General features: G+C 38.3%; 1 protein-coding gene across 3 annotated transcripts in view; it reads left to right on the top strand.

Moving 5' to 3' along the window:
* The first annotated feature begins 860 nt into the window (after positions 1-860).
* b4galt6 (UDP-Gal:betaGlcNAc beta 1,4- galactosyltransferase, polypeptide 6) overlaps positions 861-20318 on the top strand; it is a 44514-nt gene continuing 25056 nt past the window's right edge. The window contains exons 1-7 of one of the 3 annotated variants that reach the window (XM_062395249.1): positions 861-1434; positions 7005-7121; positions 14896-15009; positions 15501-15625; positions 16034-16150; positions 18096-18283; positions 19536-19658. In XM_062395249.1, the coding sequence (XP_062251233.1) occupies positions 1320-1434; positions 7005-7121; positions 14896-15009; positions 15501-15625; positions 16034-16150; positions 18096-18283; positions 19536-19658 (899 nt within the window). In that variant the 5' untranslated portion in view covers positions 861-1319. The remainder of the gene's footprint in view (positions 1435-7004; positions 7122-14895; positions 15010-15500; positions 15626-16033; positions 16151-18095; positions 18284-19535; positions 19659-20318) is intronic. The other 2 variants (XM_062395248.1, XM_062395250.1) reach the window with 2 other exon arrangements.

Genomic DNA, 20318 nt, shown 5'->3' with positions numbered 1-20318 from the left:
AATTATTCATCCACACATCTTAATGGAGGAAAATTAAACCCATCTTCTCTGTGTTCAGAAGGGACCTAATGGACTTTCATCTCAGTGCCTTTAAACTAATGGAGGGGAAACATGCAAAGTCTCTTCTGATAGCTTATGAAGACCCTAAGATATATGAGGACCTCTAGTGGAACTTAAAAGAAGTAAGTATTACTTAGTATTTTATTTATTTACTCATTCATTTGATTTATTATCATTATTATTTTATGCAATTTAAATTATGCATAATGTGCCTTGTTATTCAGGTTTATTTATCATGGTTTCAATGCCTGGATATTTGTATGATTCAAGTTTTCAATAAAGAAAGTTTCTCACCTGCTCAGCGCATATCAACAAGGCACGGGACCCCCATCTGACTTGGACTCTTATCCCGCCCCCACGCCTCAATTCTGTGTTACATTCACACACATAACAGTATATTGCACATCCACACATTTCTCTCCTGTTTTGCACTTTCTTTTATTTAACTTTTTATATCTTGTATATATTTTTGTTTTGTTTTATATATAGTTACTTCTCTCTTATGTGAAGTACTTATTGTGTTTATGAAGTACTTATTGTGTTTTTAGGTTTTATATTCAATGTATGCACCTTTTTTACCAAAGAAAATTCCAGTTAAGTGTAAACCTACTTGGCAATATATCCTTTCTGATTCTGATTCTGATTCTGATACAGGTTTCCACGGCGACGCAGGGGATTGGCGGTGTTACATCAACCGGAAGTAGAGCAAGCAGAAAATGAAAAGGAGACAGACGAGCCTTTCTCTAATGTTTACCACCATGCACAGATATTTGTTGAATGTGTGAAATCAGTACAGTGGTACCCGGCGGCAAGGATTCCTTTTATTATTAATGAGCCGACTGAATGCGAGAAGCCAGGGCGGTCCTGTCCACTGCATTGACAACCTTTCATTGACAGCGATTAAATCTACACTGTTGTCATCGTTACCATAGAAGACTACCACGACTATCGTTGAGTAGGATTACTGCCGAACTTTCAGCCCGCACTGTTACGGTTTCAACATGCCCAACCGGCAGTGCCCCAAGAGGCTATGGGTTGCCTTTTATTGACGTTATAGCCTGCTTTTTCCATCTGGAAATTACTTGGCAGGGGAAAGCAGACAGGCCAAGCTAGCGTTAGCCTTCTCCGTGCTGCAGTCCTGGGCTTTTACATGGCTTACTGTTGAAATTGTTGTGCAACTATTCCTTCCTGGACATCTCAAAACCAAGAAGTATTTTATGGGATTCACTTCGGCGAAGGAGAAGCGTGCCTAAGCTAAAATGGTGAACTGGAGGCGGCTACTACGAATGTCCAACCGATCGTTACTGGCCTTCATATTCGTCTTCTCCATGTCCACCACTTGTCTCTACTTCATTTATGTGGCTCCTGGAATAGGTTAGTAAACAGGTGTTTACACTGACGCGTATCAAGGTAACTCTTAATGTTATTACGTGTGAATTCATTTGTGCTGCCCAACTAGCTGTAGTTGCTTACGATTAGCTTACAGGCTAACTACTTCACACCTAAATGTCCACCCCACGCCATGATTTCAGGCTAACCTTCTTTATGGTGCGATATTAAATAGCGAACTGCTTCTCCCAGTGGAAAGTGGAATGCTATATTGTCTAAATATAGCCCATTGTGTTGAAGTTATGACAGTTCAAAGCATATTAATGAATGAAGTTGGGCATCACTGCAGATGCTAATGTTGTTTGGTTGGTCTAACTAGATGTCCGGTAACGTACATACATACACATACACACACACACACACACTCACTATCTTAAATTTGCCGTGCACTCAACAATTTTCTGCAATCTGCTTACATCCACACCAGATTTCACCTGTGTGTGATTAAAGAAGCTTATTGCACTGCTGGATGAATCTGTGTGTGCATTGGGGATCGTGGCTTGTGCTGTAAAGTGCAATAAGAGTCTAGATATGAGCTAAGAAATGTTGAGCTTCTTGGGGGGGACTTTATTGCTTAATATTTTCTAAGGTAGGTCACAGTTCAGTACATGTTCACACAATAGGGAAAAACTCTGGAGCCCTTAGGTGAGGGGTGGCACAGCATGCAGAGCAAGGCAGTAATGTATTGAGTCAACTCTGATGACCACTGATGTTTAATGGACGTCCACACTAGCCTTTATCAGCAAAAACTCTCTTTACGTCTTTGTCGCATCTTCTTCATTTACGGCACTGCTTATTCATCATGAGATATTGTTATTCTTTAAATTTTTTTGTTTTCTTATCTGTTGCATGTAATCAACGTGCTCATTAGGTCGAGGTGAATCCTCCCCAGGATCTTCTGCTGTATTCTCACTTCCAGTCAGTTGGATGCTTTACAAGGGGGCTGGCAGAAGAAACTTAGTAATATCAGAGCCTCTCACTTTCACAATTGAGTTCTCAAGTCCCTCTGGAAAATATTAGTAAATTATCTGGAATTTGATACTTATCTCAATGTACTTTTGAAAATAATATATTTAAGAGAAATTATAACAGTTAAAGTTGAATTGCAAAAACACTACTATATTTGGAAATTTGTAAAATCTTTACCAAAGTTAGCTTATCATCAAGGCCGCCATAATTTTTGGTCTTTGGTTTTTGGGTCATTGCTGAGATATGAATTATATTAAAGGGGCAGTGTGTAAGCTTTCTCTATGGCTCTCTTTGCAAAAACAGGATATAATCCTCATATTTGAAAACAGTAGTGTCACTGATTTGATAGAATGAGTGATAAAATAGTAAATTTATAATTGCTATGTCACTCCTAAATTACCTCATGCAAAAAAGACAGCGTAAAACGCGCTATCCTAATCGAGTAAACGCCGTTTATTTATGGCGCTCTTAATAAAGAACGGTGTAAACTACGGCTTTTACGGTAGGATGAACGCAGCTTTTTTATGCGACTATGTTAAGCAAGGGAAAGCAGCGTTAAATACAGCGCTTTCTGTGCTCATTGATACTGGGCGGTGTAAAGAGCGTTGTTGTATTGATGACTTTGATCACGCATTCAGTGAAGATGACAAGCTGACCAGACTATTCGAACACTGATCGCCAGCATATGATTCGAACACTGATCGCCTTTGCAGAATAGCACATTATCCACGGTCCATAGTATTATTCTGTGTCATTGAAGAACCCAATAATAATTAATTAAGTAAAAAAGCATTTTGGAATTGTAACCTATTACCTTGTTGTATACACTAGTTTACTGTTACCCAGGTTTATTATACTGCTTTATGTTGCATGTTGAGTTGTGCAATACGACTTTAGGACTTTAAAAGGTTGTGTATTATATTTTTACGTCTTTCATCATCAGTCACAGCACTTACTTATTTAATATACACATGTTCTTCATTTAAGAAGCTCTTCATCCCCTCCACTGGGGTAAATTTGATTCCACCTATGTGCCATAGTTTACAGTAGGACAGATGTGTGACCTCTTTGTGATGATGGTCTTTTTCTTAGATTTTCCCAGTAAAGTGTTTGTACAACTATATGTCCAAAGCTATATGCAAGCCTTTCTGGGGTCATAATGCTCTTAAAAGACTTGTCAGACAGCATCATTTTGTCAAACCATATGTGCCATCAGTACCATTTTATATTAAATAGTATATTAACTAAATCAATGAGAGAACAGAGATAAGAAATACACAAAAAACTATATAAAATATAACTTCCACTTTTTGTCAGACTTTAATCAAACATTCCCAACCAGGGGGCATCAGTTTTTTCCAGCCAGATATCGGCCATTACTGGAGTTCCTAACTATGCCAAACTTTCTATTTTAAGAAAAAGTTATGAATAATTAAAAACAATTATATATATATATATATATTTTAATCAATACATTGATAAAAAAGTTAAATTTTAAGAGCCAAATCATAACATAATAAGCTCAAGACCTTAAAATGTATAGAGAAACCCAGCAGTTCCCACAATGAGCAAGCACTTTGGCGAATGTGGAGAGAAAAAACTCAGTGCAACTAGAACTATACATGCACCCACACATTGTACACCTTAAACTCCAGAGGCATGCATTGTGTTTTACATAGTTCATTAATGTTGTAGTAGATTTTCCCATTTATTTTGAATTTTAATTCAAAATAAAGAGTTTTTTCCTTCAACCACTCTGAACTAATGTATGAAATTTTTCTAAATAAAACTCTAGATGGCATTGATTTCCCAAAGATGTTTGACAAGGTTATGCACATGAGATGCTTTTGCGTAACCCTGCTATCTAACAGACAAAGAAACGTGGTTGACAACATAACCTGCTTGTCTGCTTATCTTTGCATGTGTTTATTTCTTTGTGCATAGGCTGGAAGGGGATACGTCATTAATTTAGTTTTTACAACCGTCAAATATCTGTTCTCAAATTCTACATTTATATATATACACATATGTATATATATATATAGTTTTGTCCAACAAAACCCTCCATACGAACCAACTGCGTATATGTATATACACCCAAAATAAATACAGCAGATCTGTTTGTCTTTTTTGTTATTGCCCCTTTCCTTCCAGTGTAAACTCAATTGAAAAAATGTTTATTAATATATTCATTAAAAATAAATAATTTCAAAGCAAATGTGTACTGTATTGCCTTTATTTTTGGGTGCTGGGAAAAGTTCCCCAATGTGAAAAATACATCGGCTGGGGATGATGAGGCCTAAAGAGCCATGTTGCCTATAAATAAAATGCTGAAATGCTGTGGTAACATTGTTTTCATCCCCAGGCCCTCTAATATGATCTAACACCATAGCCAGTGTTTTGCCCGTTCTCACTTAAAATGAAGTAGGTCAAAGTTCAGTGCATACAGTTGAAAATAAGCTAATTCATAGTTCTTTTAAATTTTTTTACGAAGTTCACAGTTACAAAATTGAATAATTCTGATTAAAAACATTTTTTTCTTAAATTCTGTATAAAAAAAAATCCTCCACATTATACTGTACTGCAGTCACAGTTACAATACCAGATAGTATTTTATGAGGTAAACAAAGGTTGAGAGTAACCTTGTCAAAGTGCAATATTCAGCCAAATAACAATATTATGATAATATACAGTGGATATAAAAAGTATACACACCCTTGTTAAAATGCAAGGTTTTTGTGATGTAAACAAATGAGACAAAGATAAATCCTTTCTGAACTTTTTTCACCTTTAATGTGACCTATAACGTGAACAATTCAGATGAAAAAAACAAACTGAAATCTTTTACGGAAAAAAATGAAATAAAAAACTTACAATAGCCTGGTTGCATAGGTGTGCACACCATTAACCTAATACTTGGTTGAAGCACCTTTTGATTTTATTACAGCACTCAGTCTTTTGGGATAGGAGTCTTCCAGCATGGCACATCTTGACTTGGCAATATTTTCCCACTCTTCTTTGCAAAAGGGCTCCCAATCTGTCAGATTGCGAGGGCATCTCCTGTGCACAGCCCTTTTCAGATCACGCCACAGATGTTCAATTGGATTCAGGTCTGGGCTCTGGCTGTGTCATTCTAAAACATGAATCTTCTTCTGGTGAAGCCCTGCTTTTGTTGATTTAGACGTATGCCTTGGGTCGTTGTCATAATGATAGGTGAAATTCCTCTTCATCTTCAGCCTTCTAACGGAAGCCTGAAGGTTTTGTGCCAAAACTGACTGGTATTTTTTAACTGTTCATAATTCCCTCCACCTTGACTAACTTCCCTGTTTTCAAGTAAAACAGCCCCAAAGCATGATACTGCCACCACCATGCTTCACTGTGGGTATGGTGTTCTTTGGGTGATGTGCAGTGTTGTTTATGCGCCAAACATACCTTTTTTAAGTTATGGCCAAAAAGTTCAACCTTGGTTTCATCAGACCTTAACACATTTTCCAACATGCTTTCTGGAGACTTCATGTATGTTTTTGCTAAATTTTTCCGGGCTTGGATGTTTTTCTTGGTAAGAAAAGGATTCTGTCTTGCCACCCTACCCCATAGCCCAAACATATTAAGAATACGGAAGATTGTTGTCACAAGTAGTACACAGCCAGTCCTTTAATGTTGCTGTTGGCCTCTTGGAATCCTCCCTGACTAGTTCTCTTCTTGTCTTTTCATAAATTTTGGAGGGATGCCCAGTTCTTGGTAATGTCACTGTTGTGCCATATTTTCTCCTCTTGCTGATAGCTGTCTTCACCGTGTTCCATGGTATATCTAATGCCATGGAAATTATTGGTTACCCTTCTCCTGACCGATACCTTTCAACAATGAGATCCCTCTGATGCGTAGGAAGCTCTCTGCGGACCATGGCTCTTGCTGTAAGTTGCAACTAAGAGAATGTCAGGAAAATCGATTGCAGTAATACTGTAAATGATGCCAGGTTTGAACTGACTACTATTTAACATGAGTTTGTATGTGATTGTTTAATTTTGAATACAGCCACCTCCCCCATTATAAGAGGGTGTGCAAACTTATGCAACCACATTATTTTAGTTTTTAGTTTTTATTTCCCCGATAAAAGATTTCAGATTGTTTTTTCAATTGAATTGTTCACGTTAAAGGTCACATTAAAGGTGCAAAAAGTTCAGAAAGGATTTATCTTTGTCTCATTTGTTTACATCACAAAAACCTTGCATTTTAACAAGGGTGTGTAGAATTTTTATATCCACTGTATATGATACATTTTATATTTTTTCTTCACATTTATTTCATTGTTTTGATTACATTTTTCCACGTCTTATTTCATTTTGGTTGCTGTTGTAGTTTTGATGAATGAGTTGTGCATTTACTGTTATTGTTTGCAAAGAATCAGATGTGATGTAACTGAAACAACATCTGTTCAATGTGTAAAGTTTTGTTTACAATAAGTGAGGGCATGTAACAGCTGTTGATACAATGCTACATGACGAAATTATAAGTAATTGATTATATTTAAAGACACTTACAATAATTCAAAGAGGCTAAAAGGTTTTTTTCTATCTTTCTGTCAGCCAACACATACTTCTTCATGGTGCAGGCTCAGGGCATCATGTTGAGGGACAATGTAAGGACCATTGGCCAGATGATTCGAGTGTACACCAATACGAACAGTACAGTCAATGGGACAGGTAAGTGATAATCGTATTCATGTTTACCGTATGTTCTATTGCTCGACCTCTCCTGGCTAAATCCAGTTGCTCTACCTTTACAGAGTGTAGTATGCCGACATGGTACTGTCTACAGCTTCTTGAATGATTTCTGCTACCAGCTCTGCCTACATATAACATTATGCATTGAACATGAGATGAACAGACATCACTCAAACCCAGGTTGGCAAGAGGCCATCCAAAGTATGCCAATGCATGTGCAGTTGGAAAGTATTAAAAGTCTCACATGCTGTATTGCACTGCTAGCATCACATTTACTAACACTGTGTTGTCATGGGTTGATAGAAAAAGTTTTAGTTGTGATGCAGCTGAAGTTCCTAATTAAAATACTGCAGAATTGTAGTCCATTAAAATCAGATCATAGTGGATGCCAGGGGTGGGGTTGAGTATTTCTGATTTGCAAGTGCGCTCATCCCTGGGACACGCACAGATCAACACAGTTCTGATTGCCTAATGAGAAATGTATGTTCTAGTCATGATATGGCCAAATGATGCACAATATTCAGCAAACCTATGACATAACTTGCAAAGTGCCGCAACATGTTATCCAAAATTTATTTTAAACTTTTGTTTTCCAATTTTCCGGGGTTAGAGGCATGATGTGTAACATCACCGCATTGGCGTCTTTTTTCAGGCTTTCAGGCTCTCCCTTCTACACAGGTTATTGTGAAGCAGGTCACTGGGCCTGCATCAATGTTAGCCTGTGGTCTACATTAGGACTGAGATCAATCTGATCCATTGAAGGCCCCTCCATGTGGATCTGCATCAAGTCATCAGTCATGGACAATAGGAGTTCTTTTCTCTTTTAAATCTTCAAAGGGATAGTTCACAAATTGCTACTCTGTGCTTGATGTGAAAATGCACTTGTGAGTGCAAGAGAGATTGAACAGCGCTGTACACAACTCTACAATATACCAGTGGTTCAGAACTAAAGGTCTTTTATGTCATGATGAGACATGTAAAATATTTGAATCACTGTTTAAACTGTAAAGCGAAACACCGACTGGAATTGCATGTCATCACCTTGCTTCTGAGCAAACAAAGTCAGGATCTTCTCAAGCAGGCCACCTGGATTTGGCTTTGCATTGTTTGCTTCAAGTTCCTGGTTCTCCTTTTCTTCTTTTTTTTACTCGTAGGTAGCGAAGGGGAGGTATCACATTGTTCTTCTCCGATGGGATTGTAAAGTAGACAGCCCCTTACACGGTTCACAAAGAGCGTGGCAAAATGTACAGAAAAATGTACTCCCCAACTCTATTTTAATCAAAACATTGGATTAATAATGAATAATTGATGTTTCAATTTGCCACTATTGGTAGGTTTTCCAAACTGTTTGCAAGACATCATAAACTACACACACCAACATAGACTTCATACGTGAGTATTGCAAGTTCCAACAATCTTCTATCACAATTTACTTTTTCTCCCCCTCACTCTTACTCAAGCACTTAAGGAATATTCACTGGAAGTAAACGTCTGTCTGCATTTTGCTTGAATGCACGCATGCGCTCAGAAACACACACACACACACACACACAGTAACACAAACATTTTCTCACAAGACAGGTAAACTAATTGCAAATATAAACCAATGTGGTTTACACTGGGTTGGGCTTATTTGGCACCCTGACTCAGTTATACAATCACGCCTATCTGTCCTTAGTGATCATCAAGACCCCTGAAAGAAAACATGAATAAATAAAATCCATAATTATCAAAAACCAATGGACACTTAAGTTTCAGATACTATATAGAACTTGTTCCACTGAAATATATTTTGTTAAAAAGATATACAACTTTCTTACGAAGGGAATGAGAATGCCTTTCATTCTCCAAGAACTGCACATACACAATCTGACGTTCATGAGATATCATTGTCTGCTTTAAACAAAATGCCACCCTCAGAAGAGTAAAATATTTATCAGTTTAACAGTTTGTCAAATAATTTTTGCTAACCATTTGTCATTGTCTTATGTTGTCATTAATTCTAGTCCAGTTTTATAACGTACAGTGATGAGTTGTCTACTGTGTTTAGCCTTGAGCATCAATACATTCACAATACATTTGGCAATATTTTTTTTGGGATATTCATACTAAAATATTGATATTAAGTAAAAAATTATTATAAAACTACCAAGGGGCAAAATTCATCATAGCAAATTAACTAATTTAGTCTCATGTAAACAAACTCTATAGATGTGTATATTGTAGGCACCTTGCTTGAGTTACTATTAATCTCCTTTGATAATCAACTCAGCGATAATATGATGTGTGTGTATATGATAACTGTATACCCCATTGTTATTGTTGATAATGTTGGTGAGCAAAATCAACAAATCATCTACATATTGGATCAATTTACTGTTCTTGTTCTAGAATCTGGATAAATACATGTGGGCTATGTTTGAACCCCTGAAGCATTCTAGTGCAGCAATATTGCTTACCTCTATATGTGAATGTAAATAAATGTCTTAATGGAATGCTTAAGGAATCTGAACAAAAATAAATTACCCTAAAAAAATTAATTTTAAGTGGCAAATTAGTGAGAAGTTTGTGAGGATTTGGCAACACAGACGACCAGTCTTAGCCAACATCATTTACTGCGCAAAGGTCATGTACTAGCCGATATTTGTATCCGTCTGCTTTCAATACTGGCAATATTGGGTGTTACAGTGGCTGTGTGTCTAAACCAGCACTCCTGCATTCAACAATCCTTCAATTGTTTTACTTATCCATCATCTTTATTTTTCAGAGGATACTGAGCATGTCTCAGTAATCTAGTGTTTGGTTCCAGTTCAATTTGGTTTAGCTGACTTCAACAACCCTACAAAACATTTTCACATTTTAGACTTGAGTCAAGTGAAGAAGTGTTTTATGTGAAGCAAGTGTAACTTATTGTGGTTTTCCAACCATGGGTGTCCTACAGACAATTTTTATCATGTACTCTTCCAGTGACCAGAAAATCAAGTTCTCTGCCATTCAGTTTTCACTGGGGTCACACCGGGGTCCCATCTCTCTCACAAGTTAACAGGTCTTTGATTGGACACCAAAATTGATAGCATGACTGTACCATTTTCGGTGGTTAGACGAACTAGGGGTTTATGAAATTATCTGAATTTATCCAGAGAATCATACTGTCTTGACAAGTTTTTAAGACATGGGGAGATTTGGACGTACAAATGTGTAAAGAGCAGGGGTGCAGGGTACAGAGGCTGGTACCGGCTGGGTGGGGCTGAGAGATGAGTGCGAGACGTTTCAATAACATATTTCTTTGAATGGACTGAGTGAAAAAGTCTGCCAAAACATACATGAAGTCTCCAAAAAGTATGTGGGAAAATGTGTTATGGTCTGATGAAACCAAGGTTGAACTTTTGGCCATAATTCCAAAAGGTATGTTTGGCGCGAAAACAACAGTGCAAATCACTCGAAGAACACCATACCATCAGTGGAGCATGGTGGTGGCAGCATCAGGCTTTGGGGCTGTTTTACTTCAACTAGAACAGGGGAGTTAGTCAAGGTGGAGGGACTTATGAACAGTTAAAAAATACCAGTCAGTTTTGGCACAAAACCTTCAGGCTTCCGTTAGAAAGCTGAAGATGAAGAGGAATTTCACCTATCAGCATGGCAACGACCCAAAGCAGACATGCAAATCAACAAAAGCATGGCTTCACCAGAAGAAGATTCAAGTTTTGGAATGGCCCAGCCAGACCCAAGACTTGATTCCAATTGAACACCTGTGGGGTGATCTGAAGAGGGCTGTGCACAGGAGATGCCCTCGCAATCTGACGGATTTGGAGCCCTTTTGCAAAGAAGAGTGGGCAAATATTGCCAAGTCAAGATGTGCCATACTTATAGATTCCTACCCCAAAAGATTGAGTGCTGTAATATAATCCAAAAGTGCTTCAACTTAGTATTAGGTTAAGGGTGTGCACACTTATGCAACCAGGTAATTTTAAGTTTTTTAATTAATTGTTTTCCGCCTAAAAGATTTCAGTTTGTTTTTCAACTGAATTGTTCACGTTATAAGCCACTCTAAAGATGGAACAAGTTTGGACAGGATTTATCATTTGTTTACATCACAAAAACCTCTTATTTTAACAGGGGTGTGTAGACTTTTGATATACACTGTATATCAATTCATATTTACAGCATCTGTTCAATGCTCAATATTTAGCTTCTCAGGTCAATAATATGTTTAGAGGAGCTGCTATTGCAGCACAATGTTTTTAATAAAGGCTTTGCCTTGATTATGGCAACAAATCTGACTATTTCCTTGTATAAAAGCAGTCCTGTGTACTTAAATAAATACATGTACTATCCAGTATGAAGGTATGCATCTTCTGCTCCTGCAAATATTTCTCAATTAACCACCTTTTCTTTTTTAAACAAAATTATGGATTCGGTCAACAGAAAAGCTGTTTTTATTTTGAAATGCATACAGAAAGTGTTGCAACAATTTGTTTATGACATAAATGCAAACGATAAACAATTAAACTAAGGTGAAAGATAATTTTCTCTGTTTATTGTGCTGTGAACCACACCTGTCCATGTCAGTAACGTATTTCCGACACTTCCCAAAACTGTTTCAAAGTAAAAGCACTTCAGCCTTTTCACTTCCTGAATCCATTAATTTGTTCTCACAGGGCTTTGGTTATCGACAGATCGGAAGATGCTCATCTTTGTACTGTAGAGACCTGGTGTTTAGTTTGACGGGTTGGCAACCACTGCCCTCGTGCATAGCATGAAGGAGTGCATTTCCCTCTAGTTTTCAATAAAATGGGTAGTGATTGTAACGCAAGACTCTGTGGCCCATAAAGTTCACCCTCGGTGAACGGATTGCATCCACTATCTTTCCTGTCATCTCAGCATTAAGAGGCTTAAATGGCTTTTCTGCCTCCAGAACCAACTTGGAAGCATGCAAAACTAACTTTTACCACATACCATCATAATTCTGGCTTTCATTGGATAAGGTCAAACAAACCTTCTGTGCCTTCCCTACAATATTAAGTAAACACTACCTTAACAGAACACCTCATGTTATTGCAATATAGCATTGAAGTACGAGTTAACCTCACCTTTTTAAAGGATGGAACTAATGCCTGGGCCACTGGCTGCATGAGTGTTGCACATGTTGCTGCTCTTATACAGAGTCATTCTTACCTATTTTCTGTGTGTAGCGTGTGGTTGAAGACAAAATATTAAGTGAAAAGGATGTTGCACCAAAGTTTCCTTGTCAATATCTGTTATGTACAGTGTTCTGTATGTTTTAAATGTATGCATGTATTGTGTTCTGTTTTGTGTTGTTGATTGGTCTCCTCCTCCTGGTTGACTGGTGATGCCTGCAGCAGTGTTTCCCCCAGTAATTGTCTCAGTCAAGGTGGTAAGCAGGTGGCGGTGCTGTTGGCGCGGCGCGTAGCGGCGCGGCGAAAATTTTTGGGGGTATTTTGCTCAAAGATGCCAGTACGCATGAATGAAATAAACAACTGTTTATTTCAATATAAATAAACAACAGTAGGTACAAATGTTGTGGAAAACATGCAGACACTACAAAATAGGGTTTAAGCCGGTTTTTAAGAAAAATCAAGCTGCCTCGGAAGATGACAGTTTGTGATGTCGGATTCCGTTCAAATTAACCGCCTATTCATTGTGGACGGCAAGAAAAAAAAAGTTTTCGCGCATGCGCACCTGATTCTGTATGATTTAACATGTACGCAAATAAGCATCATTCTTTGTGCCTTTTTTACGTAAATGGTATGCCACATAAGCCTTTACGTTACATATCATTCATGGACCAATTAAAATCGAGATATTACTAGACATTTACGCAGCTTAAGGCCAATGTATGCTACTCCGAGTCCGTTGCGGACTGACGGACGGACGGAGCGGACGGACCCTTTTTGATTTATAGTTCTACGAGCCTTTTTGTTGTGAAAACAATTCACCGCCAGAACAGTAGATGGCGCAACTGAAGTCGAGCTTAGAGAAGCCTACCTCATGAGGTATATAGAAGAAGTCCACGATAGGTTTATTTACGTCCTCCCGGCTCCTCACACACAGTGAACAATGGCAGCTAACAGAAAAAGGATGTTGATGACGCGACAGTTTTTGCTGAATAAAGTGACACCCAGTGGGTCATAATGCTTATGTTATCGTGTCTTAACGCAGCGGTTCCCCGGTCTTGTTTCCAAACTGCGTTGCTAATTCAACAGCTGCAACAGCTTGAAGCTACACGGAGGCAGCTAGCTTCCCCCCAGCTTCCACACACAGTCAGCAGGGACACCCGATACTAACTACTACCGTTAGTTAGTATCGATCTAAAGTGTTTGCTTCTAACCTGACGGTGTTTGAGAAAGAGTGTCATGAGCCGTGTGATTAAAGTCAGCGGGTTTTTGCGCTGTTCCCACCGCAGTTAGCATGGTGGTTAGCCCGCTAGCCACGTTATGAAAGTTCGTTATAACAGTATGTGACCGTACACACGTGCCGTAAGTGCTCTAACCAGCCACCGTCAGCCGGACAACGCCGCTGGCTTAACACACTTGTCACATTAATTATATAGTCGTAGTTGTGATTTTGGTTAATTGTGATGTAGGGAATGGAACAGGAAGTTTCCATTCCGAAATGCTGGCGTTAGCGGACCAATCACAGCCAAGGGCTATCCGTGGGCTCTCCGCCATTTCGACGTGTAGTTAGAAAAAGGAGAGCTGCACGAAAAGCTCTCCGAGGAGCCGCGGAGAGGGCGTTCCACGTTGGAGAAGGCGGCCCTATCTGTCCGTTATGCTGTAGTCCTACATAATGATGAATGCTGTCTTTTATTTTTTAAGTTGAATAGAAGTAGTACTTATTTGAAATCGGCCGTGCGTGCCTGTTTGTTGTTTATTGTTTTTGATTTAACAATATATAGGTTTAGAGAAATCTGGCTTTCAGAACTCAGTGCCTACCCACTCACTGACCTCACCGCACGTCACTGGCGGTAGATTGACAGGTGACTATGATAGACTATGCAACAATATATTCAACCACCAGATGTCGCCGTCTCAATTACACTCAAAAAACTTTATTGGCACGACTAATGTTGTAAACAGTATTACCTGAGTATTATCAATGCCATTTTTTTTTTTTTTTCAACTTTTTTTTTTTTTTTTTTTTTTTTTTCAATACATTGGTAGTCAAGGCGGGGCCCTAGTCTTGTTAAGGCGGCCGCCTTAACAAGATAGTGCTGGGGGAAACCCTGCTGCAGGGACCGGAAAGAGGAGCTCTCGCGCAGGGCGCGTCAGTGAGGTGGCCAAAGAGGAAGAAGCATCATGGCCGCTCATCTCACCTGGTTCCAATTATAAAATCACCACACCTGATCTGGATCTCCCAACGGACCTTCCCCTTTAAATAGTCCTGTGTTTTTTGTTAGCGAGAGGAGGTTTTTGGGTTGAGCTGTGGCAGAGCTCTGATTGTTTGGTTTGGTTTAGCTTGGGTGTTTGCTGGTGCATTGATTTAGTTTTACCTGTATTATTTGAGTTGTTAGCAGCCTACTTTTGTTTTGTCTTTGTAAGATACTCTGGGGTCTACATATAACACACGTAGTTATATTAATAGCCCAGGTTATAGTGAGGACCAACCGCTGTACTTTTTGGTGTAATGTAATAGAGATTTACATTACACTCCCTGAGCATCGTGGCAAATTTCTTACTATTTATCTTTTGTATTATAGTGTTTTGACTTTGAGTTTTTCTTTTCATTACTGTAGACTATCCTGATGGCAGTAACTCCAGTGAATACCTGGTCCAGCCAACTTCATATCTTCCCGAGAACTTCACCTATACCAATTACCTTCCCTGCCCTGAGCGATTGCCTTCTATGAGTGAGTAGACTGGTACCCAGCACCAGAAAAGTTTTTTTTTCAGGAGGTCAATGAATTAATTCATTCAAGTTTTTTATTTAAAATGACCGTTACTGCTCTCTGCTTTGCTGCATCATTGTTTAGCTTGGAAAAAATAAAAAGCTTTTTGGAAAGCAGGTGGTCTTATATGCTTATCCTTTTTGGTGACATTACTTAATCCAATCACAATAATATTAATAATACCAGCTCTCCATCCAATAGATATTATGGTTGGCCAGTGAAAATTTGAAGTGCTGCAATCTTTTAACAGTGCCACTTATTAATGCTTGATAAATAATAATAATTGATTTGGTTTATATTATCTTATTGATACATTTATGGTGGCAGGTAAAACCACAGACTCCTTCAAACATGACTGTCTTGTGTTTTCCTGTAGTGATTTGTTTTTTATTTCTTCTTTGTTTATTGTTGCTCATGTATCTGTGGAACCTTGAACCAAAAACTCTTCACAGACGGCCTAATGGAAGTGAACATGACAGAGATCCCTATGGAGGCTTTAGAACTAAAGTTCTCCAAGTTTTTTGACATTGAATTCGGAGGGCGTTGGAAACCAAAGGACTGCAGACCTCACTGGAAGGTTGGTTTTTAGATTTTACATTTACAGATAACACTGTTTTTAATTTAAGGCTTACCAGAATGCTTCATAGCTTTGACCGTTGCCATTGTAAGAATGACCAAATCAGTTTTTAATTGCTGTTTTTTTGTTTTATTATGATTATTATTATGCATGCATTACCACAGAAATACCAAAATATATTAACGAAGAAGTACAACATATTACATTAAGGTACAGCAACACTTGCAAGATGTGAAAAAATCCAGCACCTATAATAATGGTATAATTGTATACAGCCCACTATGAAACCAGCTGGGTAGAGTGGGTGATTGGTAGAGTGGGGGTTGTAAGTACACTCCATTAACATTATACAAAATGCATTCATATTATAAGCATATATTGATTCGTACTTACATATTTGTGTTGTAGGTAGCCATCCTAATTCCATTTAGAAACCGCCATGAACATCTCCCCATTCTCTTCCACCACCTCATCCCAATGCTGCAGAGACAGCGGCTGCAGTTTGCCTTCTACGTCATTGAACAGGTGCAGTGTATTGATGTCTGAGTGTACTACATTGTATTGTGAGGCATTTTTTGTTTAAGCTAGGGCTGCTGCACACTATGGGATAATCAGGCCAATTTTAGACCTGATTCGTCTAGTGTGCACTAGGCATAAAAGTCTGATATTAAGCTGAATGAAAATATTTTAAGCTCATGCTTTATAAATGATTTATAGTAAAAAAAATAGTTTTAAAAAAAAATAAAAAAAGGCATTCGATGCACTGAAGGCAGTTGCTGATATTGAACAAGGTTTTACATTATTTACTATCATTATACAGTTGCAATCAGAAATATTCAACCCCCTCACCTCAATAGACATTATAGTGATGTGAATGACAGATAATGACAATAAATGACAAAAAAAACCTCATCAAACAACAAAAGATATTTATTGATGCGTATTTTAGTTATTTTGACAACAGAAGTTGACTTAACTTTGAAGTTCAAATGAAAAATGTAACTCTTTCAAAACATGTGCATGTGCAGTATTATTCAACCCCCCAGCTGCAATACTTTGTGGCGCATCCTCTAGCTTTTATAACTTCTAAAAATTGTTTTCGGTAAGTGCGGACAAGCTTCTTACACCTCTCGATTGGAATCTTTGCCCATTTTTCAAGTGCAAAAGCCTCTAGATCAGTGATGTTTGATGGCTTCCATGCTGCAACTGCCTTCTTTAAATCCCACCAAAGATTTTCAATCAAATTTGAATCTGGTGACTGTGAATGCCACTCCAGGACGTTCCAGGATCTTTTTTTCAACCAAGCTTTGGTGGATTTGGAGATTTTGCGTTTGATCATTGTTTTGCTGGAAAGTCCAATGATCACCAAGGTTCAATTTGTCAACAGAAGGAATCACATTCCTCTTTAAAATGGCCTGGTATTTCTGTGAATCCATGATGCCATGTACACAATAAAGATTTCTAGTTCCTGCCGCAGTAAAACAGCCCAATATCATCTTTGACCAACCTCCATGCTGGACTATGGGGATGGTATTCTTCTGGTCATAAGCCTGTCCTTTCACACGCCAGACATACCGCTGGTCCATACGTCCAAACAGTTCCAGTTTGGTTTCATCAGTCCATAAAACTGTCACCCAAAACTCTGTAGGCTTATCCAAATTCCTCCTGGCATATTCTAGTCGTTGCTTGTGGTCAAGAGCTGAGTGCGTCTTGAAGCCGGCCATTAAGTCCTTTATTATTCAGTGCATGTCTTATAGTTGCCACTGCAGCACTTGTACCAGCCTTCATCAGGTCATCCTGTAGGTGTCTTGTAGTCACACAGGGATTTATCTGAGTTGTTCTGACTAAGTTGCTGAGGGTCCTTGATGAAATACTGGGCTTGCTCCATCAGTTGTAAACTTCCTTATAATGTTCCATATTGTGTCTCTTGGAATATAATTTTTTGGGGAATTCTTCTTCTACCCAAGGCCTTTCAGGTGTGATGAAATAATCTCCTCTCTCAGCTTTTGTGTAAGCTCCTTTGTCTTTCCCATGATTGCAACTCACCTTGAATACCTTCATGGGTGGGGTTTATATATGCATCACAGCTGAAGCAAATAAAGGATCAGTATAGAGTTCCCAAAGGCTTAATAATGTTTCAACTCAACTTTAGGACAAAAAAAACTGTCAGACAGCTTTAAAAACAACAATATTTTATAGGGGTTGAATAATTGTGACATGGCTATCTTAACAAAATATACTGCTACACACAAATACTACATCATGCATTTTCCGTGTTGATTTTCTGTATCACTCAACTCATAAAGAAGGCATCCGAAGCAGAATCTTGATCAAAGAACAAGATTCTGTCTACTTTAATTGATAAATCCTTAAAATCTTTGGGGGGTTGAATATTTCTGATTGCAACTGTACATAGCAAATATAAATGGTATATTATATGGTATATGTTTTCACATATGTATGTGTTTAGAGTGGGAGCCAACCCTTTAATAGAGCTATGCTCTTTAACGTGGGATTCCTAGAGGCAATGAAGGACGTGGAGTGGGACTGCTTTATCTTTCACGATGTTGACCACATCCCTGTGAACGATCGAAACTATTACGGCTGTGGTCAGATGCCACGCCACTTTGCTGCCAAGCTGGACAAATACATGTACATGTGAGTGCATTATATATATATATATAAAGATTAGTTCACAGATCAGTGGGATTTTCTTTATTTTTAGGAAGTGATCTCCAATGAGCTCTGTTCACATGATGGCACACTCACGACCAGCAGACATTTTACGCACACACACACACACACATTATCAAACTAAAGTCGCACTTGATGATACACGCACAGTGTTAGAAGATATTATTCAAAATTATTAATGACGCAACTCTGCTGATTAATTGTATCAACACAATAGAAGGGACAGTTATTTTTCGAACGAGCAAAAATAATGCAGTTGGTTTTAATGTTAATGATGAAGTGGATCAATAATCTGGCTTCAGTTCACCACCTCAAACCTGCATCGCCATTTTCCCTTTGCCAAAAGTGTCAGTGTTAATGTACAAGTGCACACATTCTCCCATGAAGTTTATTTTTCTAGATCATAACTTTGCGTGAAAAGTGACTTACTCATCTTTCAGACCCCCTTGTGTGCATATGCAACGGTTATAAATGAGGTTATTAGATATGACTGATAACTGAGGACCAAGGTCAGTCAGGGTGATATGCCTCCTGCTGTGAGACTCTAATCAATAGCTTACTCGCTCTGGACTCTTACTTACTGCTGCTTATTGTCATGGACTGATTCAGCCTGTTTATAATAATTCTTTCCCAGATTTACACTGAGGGTTCTTCATGGTGTTGTGGCTGTTAATGCTTTTGTTTCTGTGATCAGTCCCAATATTCAAGATGCTTGGCCTTTCCTTACACAGAGAGACTATTTTATTTATTTTTCATTCGACAAATGTGGCAGACTTTAAGGATGTAGTGCCTCAAGCGAGTGTTGTGTTCTCTGGAGAAGGATGAGTTGGTTTCTGGTCATATTGTTAAATAAAGCTGCATTCAATTTATTTTATGTACAAGTTTTGTTTGTTTTTGAGCAAATAAAAGGGGTTTGACAATATAAAAAATCAAATCTCTCTCTCAGAAGGGCAGTTACTGACAGAGCTGGATAAAACTTAAATATAAAAATGTAGATGCCAAACATATAAGCACATTTCTTGATCACTTTAACTGAATTATTAAACAGCATTTGTTGAGGAACTATTCTTTCCCAAGCTTTTTAATCCTTGTAAACAGTTGATCCCTATATCCGTGATCATTATAAGCTGTTTCCATTGGTTATCATAAAAAAATATAAGATTGCTGTGGATATTTTGACATGTGGTATTAACCTCATGTTTATTGTTATTTCCAGTCTTCCATACAGTGAATTCTTTGGTGGTGTGAGTGGACTCACTGTGGACCAGTTCCGCAAGATTAATGGCTTTCCCAATGCCTTCTGGGGCTGGGGAGGAGAAGATGATGACTTGTGGAACAGGTTAGTGTCCAAAAGGGGAGGTAGAGTGGATACTTTCAGCCCTTTGAAAATTTATGTAGGAGTCCAAAGGGTTGATGTTTTTTCAACGCTGCATTTTCTAGTTTTTCTTATTGCAATATAACAGCACAACACTACACAGACAGACACAATTTTTTGTTATTTTCATACTTTTGACCTACATTAGTTTATTTTAAAGCAACAGTAGAGAAAAGGTGCAAGAGGGTACCCTCTGCTGGAAAGTCTGGCAAGTAATTTGAGACGGCCAGAGACTTGTATATAGTCCAGACCACAAGGATTTCAGGTGTTAGTCATTTATTGTTCTTGAGAGTTCACAGATAAGAATAACATAATATACACATATGTATGTATTAAACAGAGGGGGGCCTGATTTTCAAAACACTATTGAGTAGGGCAGGGCAACTAATTGAATTTCAATTACGATTATGGCCTACAACGATTATGAAAACCAAGTTATCGACATAAACCAAATTATTATCCCACGTTTTGTTTTGCTATGACGGTCTCCTTTTGTCGTGCCTTATGAAGCTCTGGCCACACTGCCTCCGTGAGAGTCGTGTCGCTACACCACGGTTGTGCTGTGTATTTGTTGCGGTTGTCTGTTGTTTACACTGGAAGTGTTTTTGCTGCAATCTGAGGTTA

The sequence above is a fragment of the Platichthys flesus genome, chromosome 9 (assembly GCF_949316205.1).
Source record: "Platichthys flesus chromosome 9, fPlaFle2.1, whole genome shotgun sequence".
NCBI classification, from domain to species: Eukaryota; Metazoa; Chordata; class Actinopteri; order Pleuronectiformes; family Pleuronectidae; genus Platichthys; species Platichthys flesus.
The sequence above is the reverse complement of the archived record's forward strand: the minus strand, read 5'-3'. Positions and strand labels throughout refer to the sequence as shown.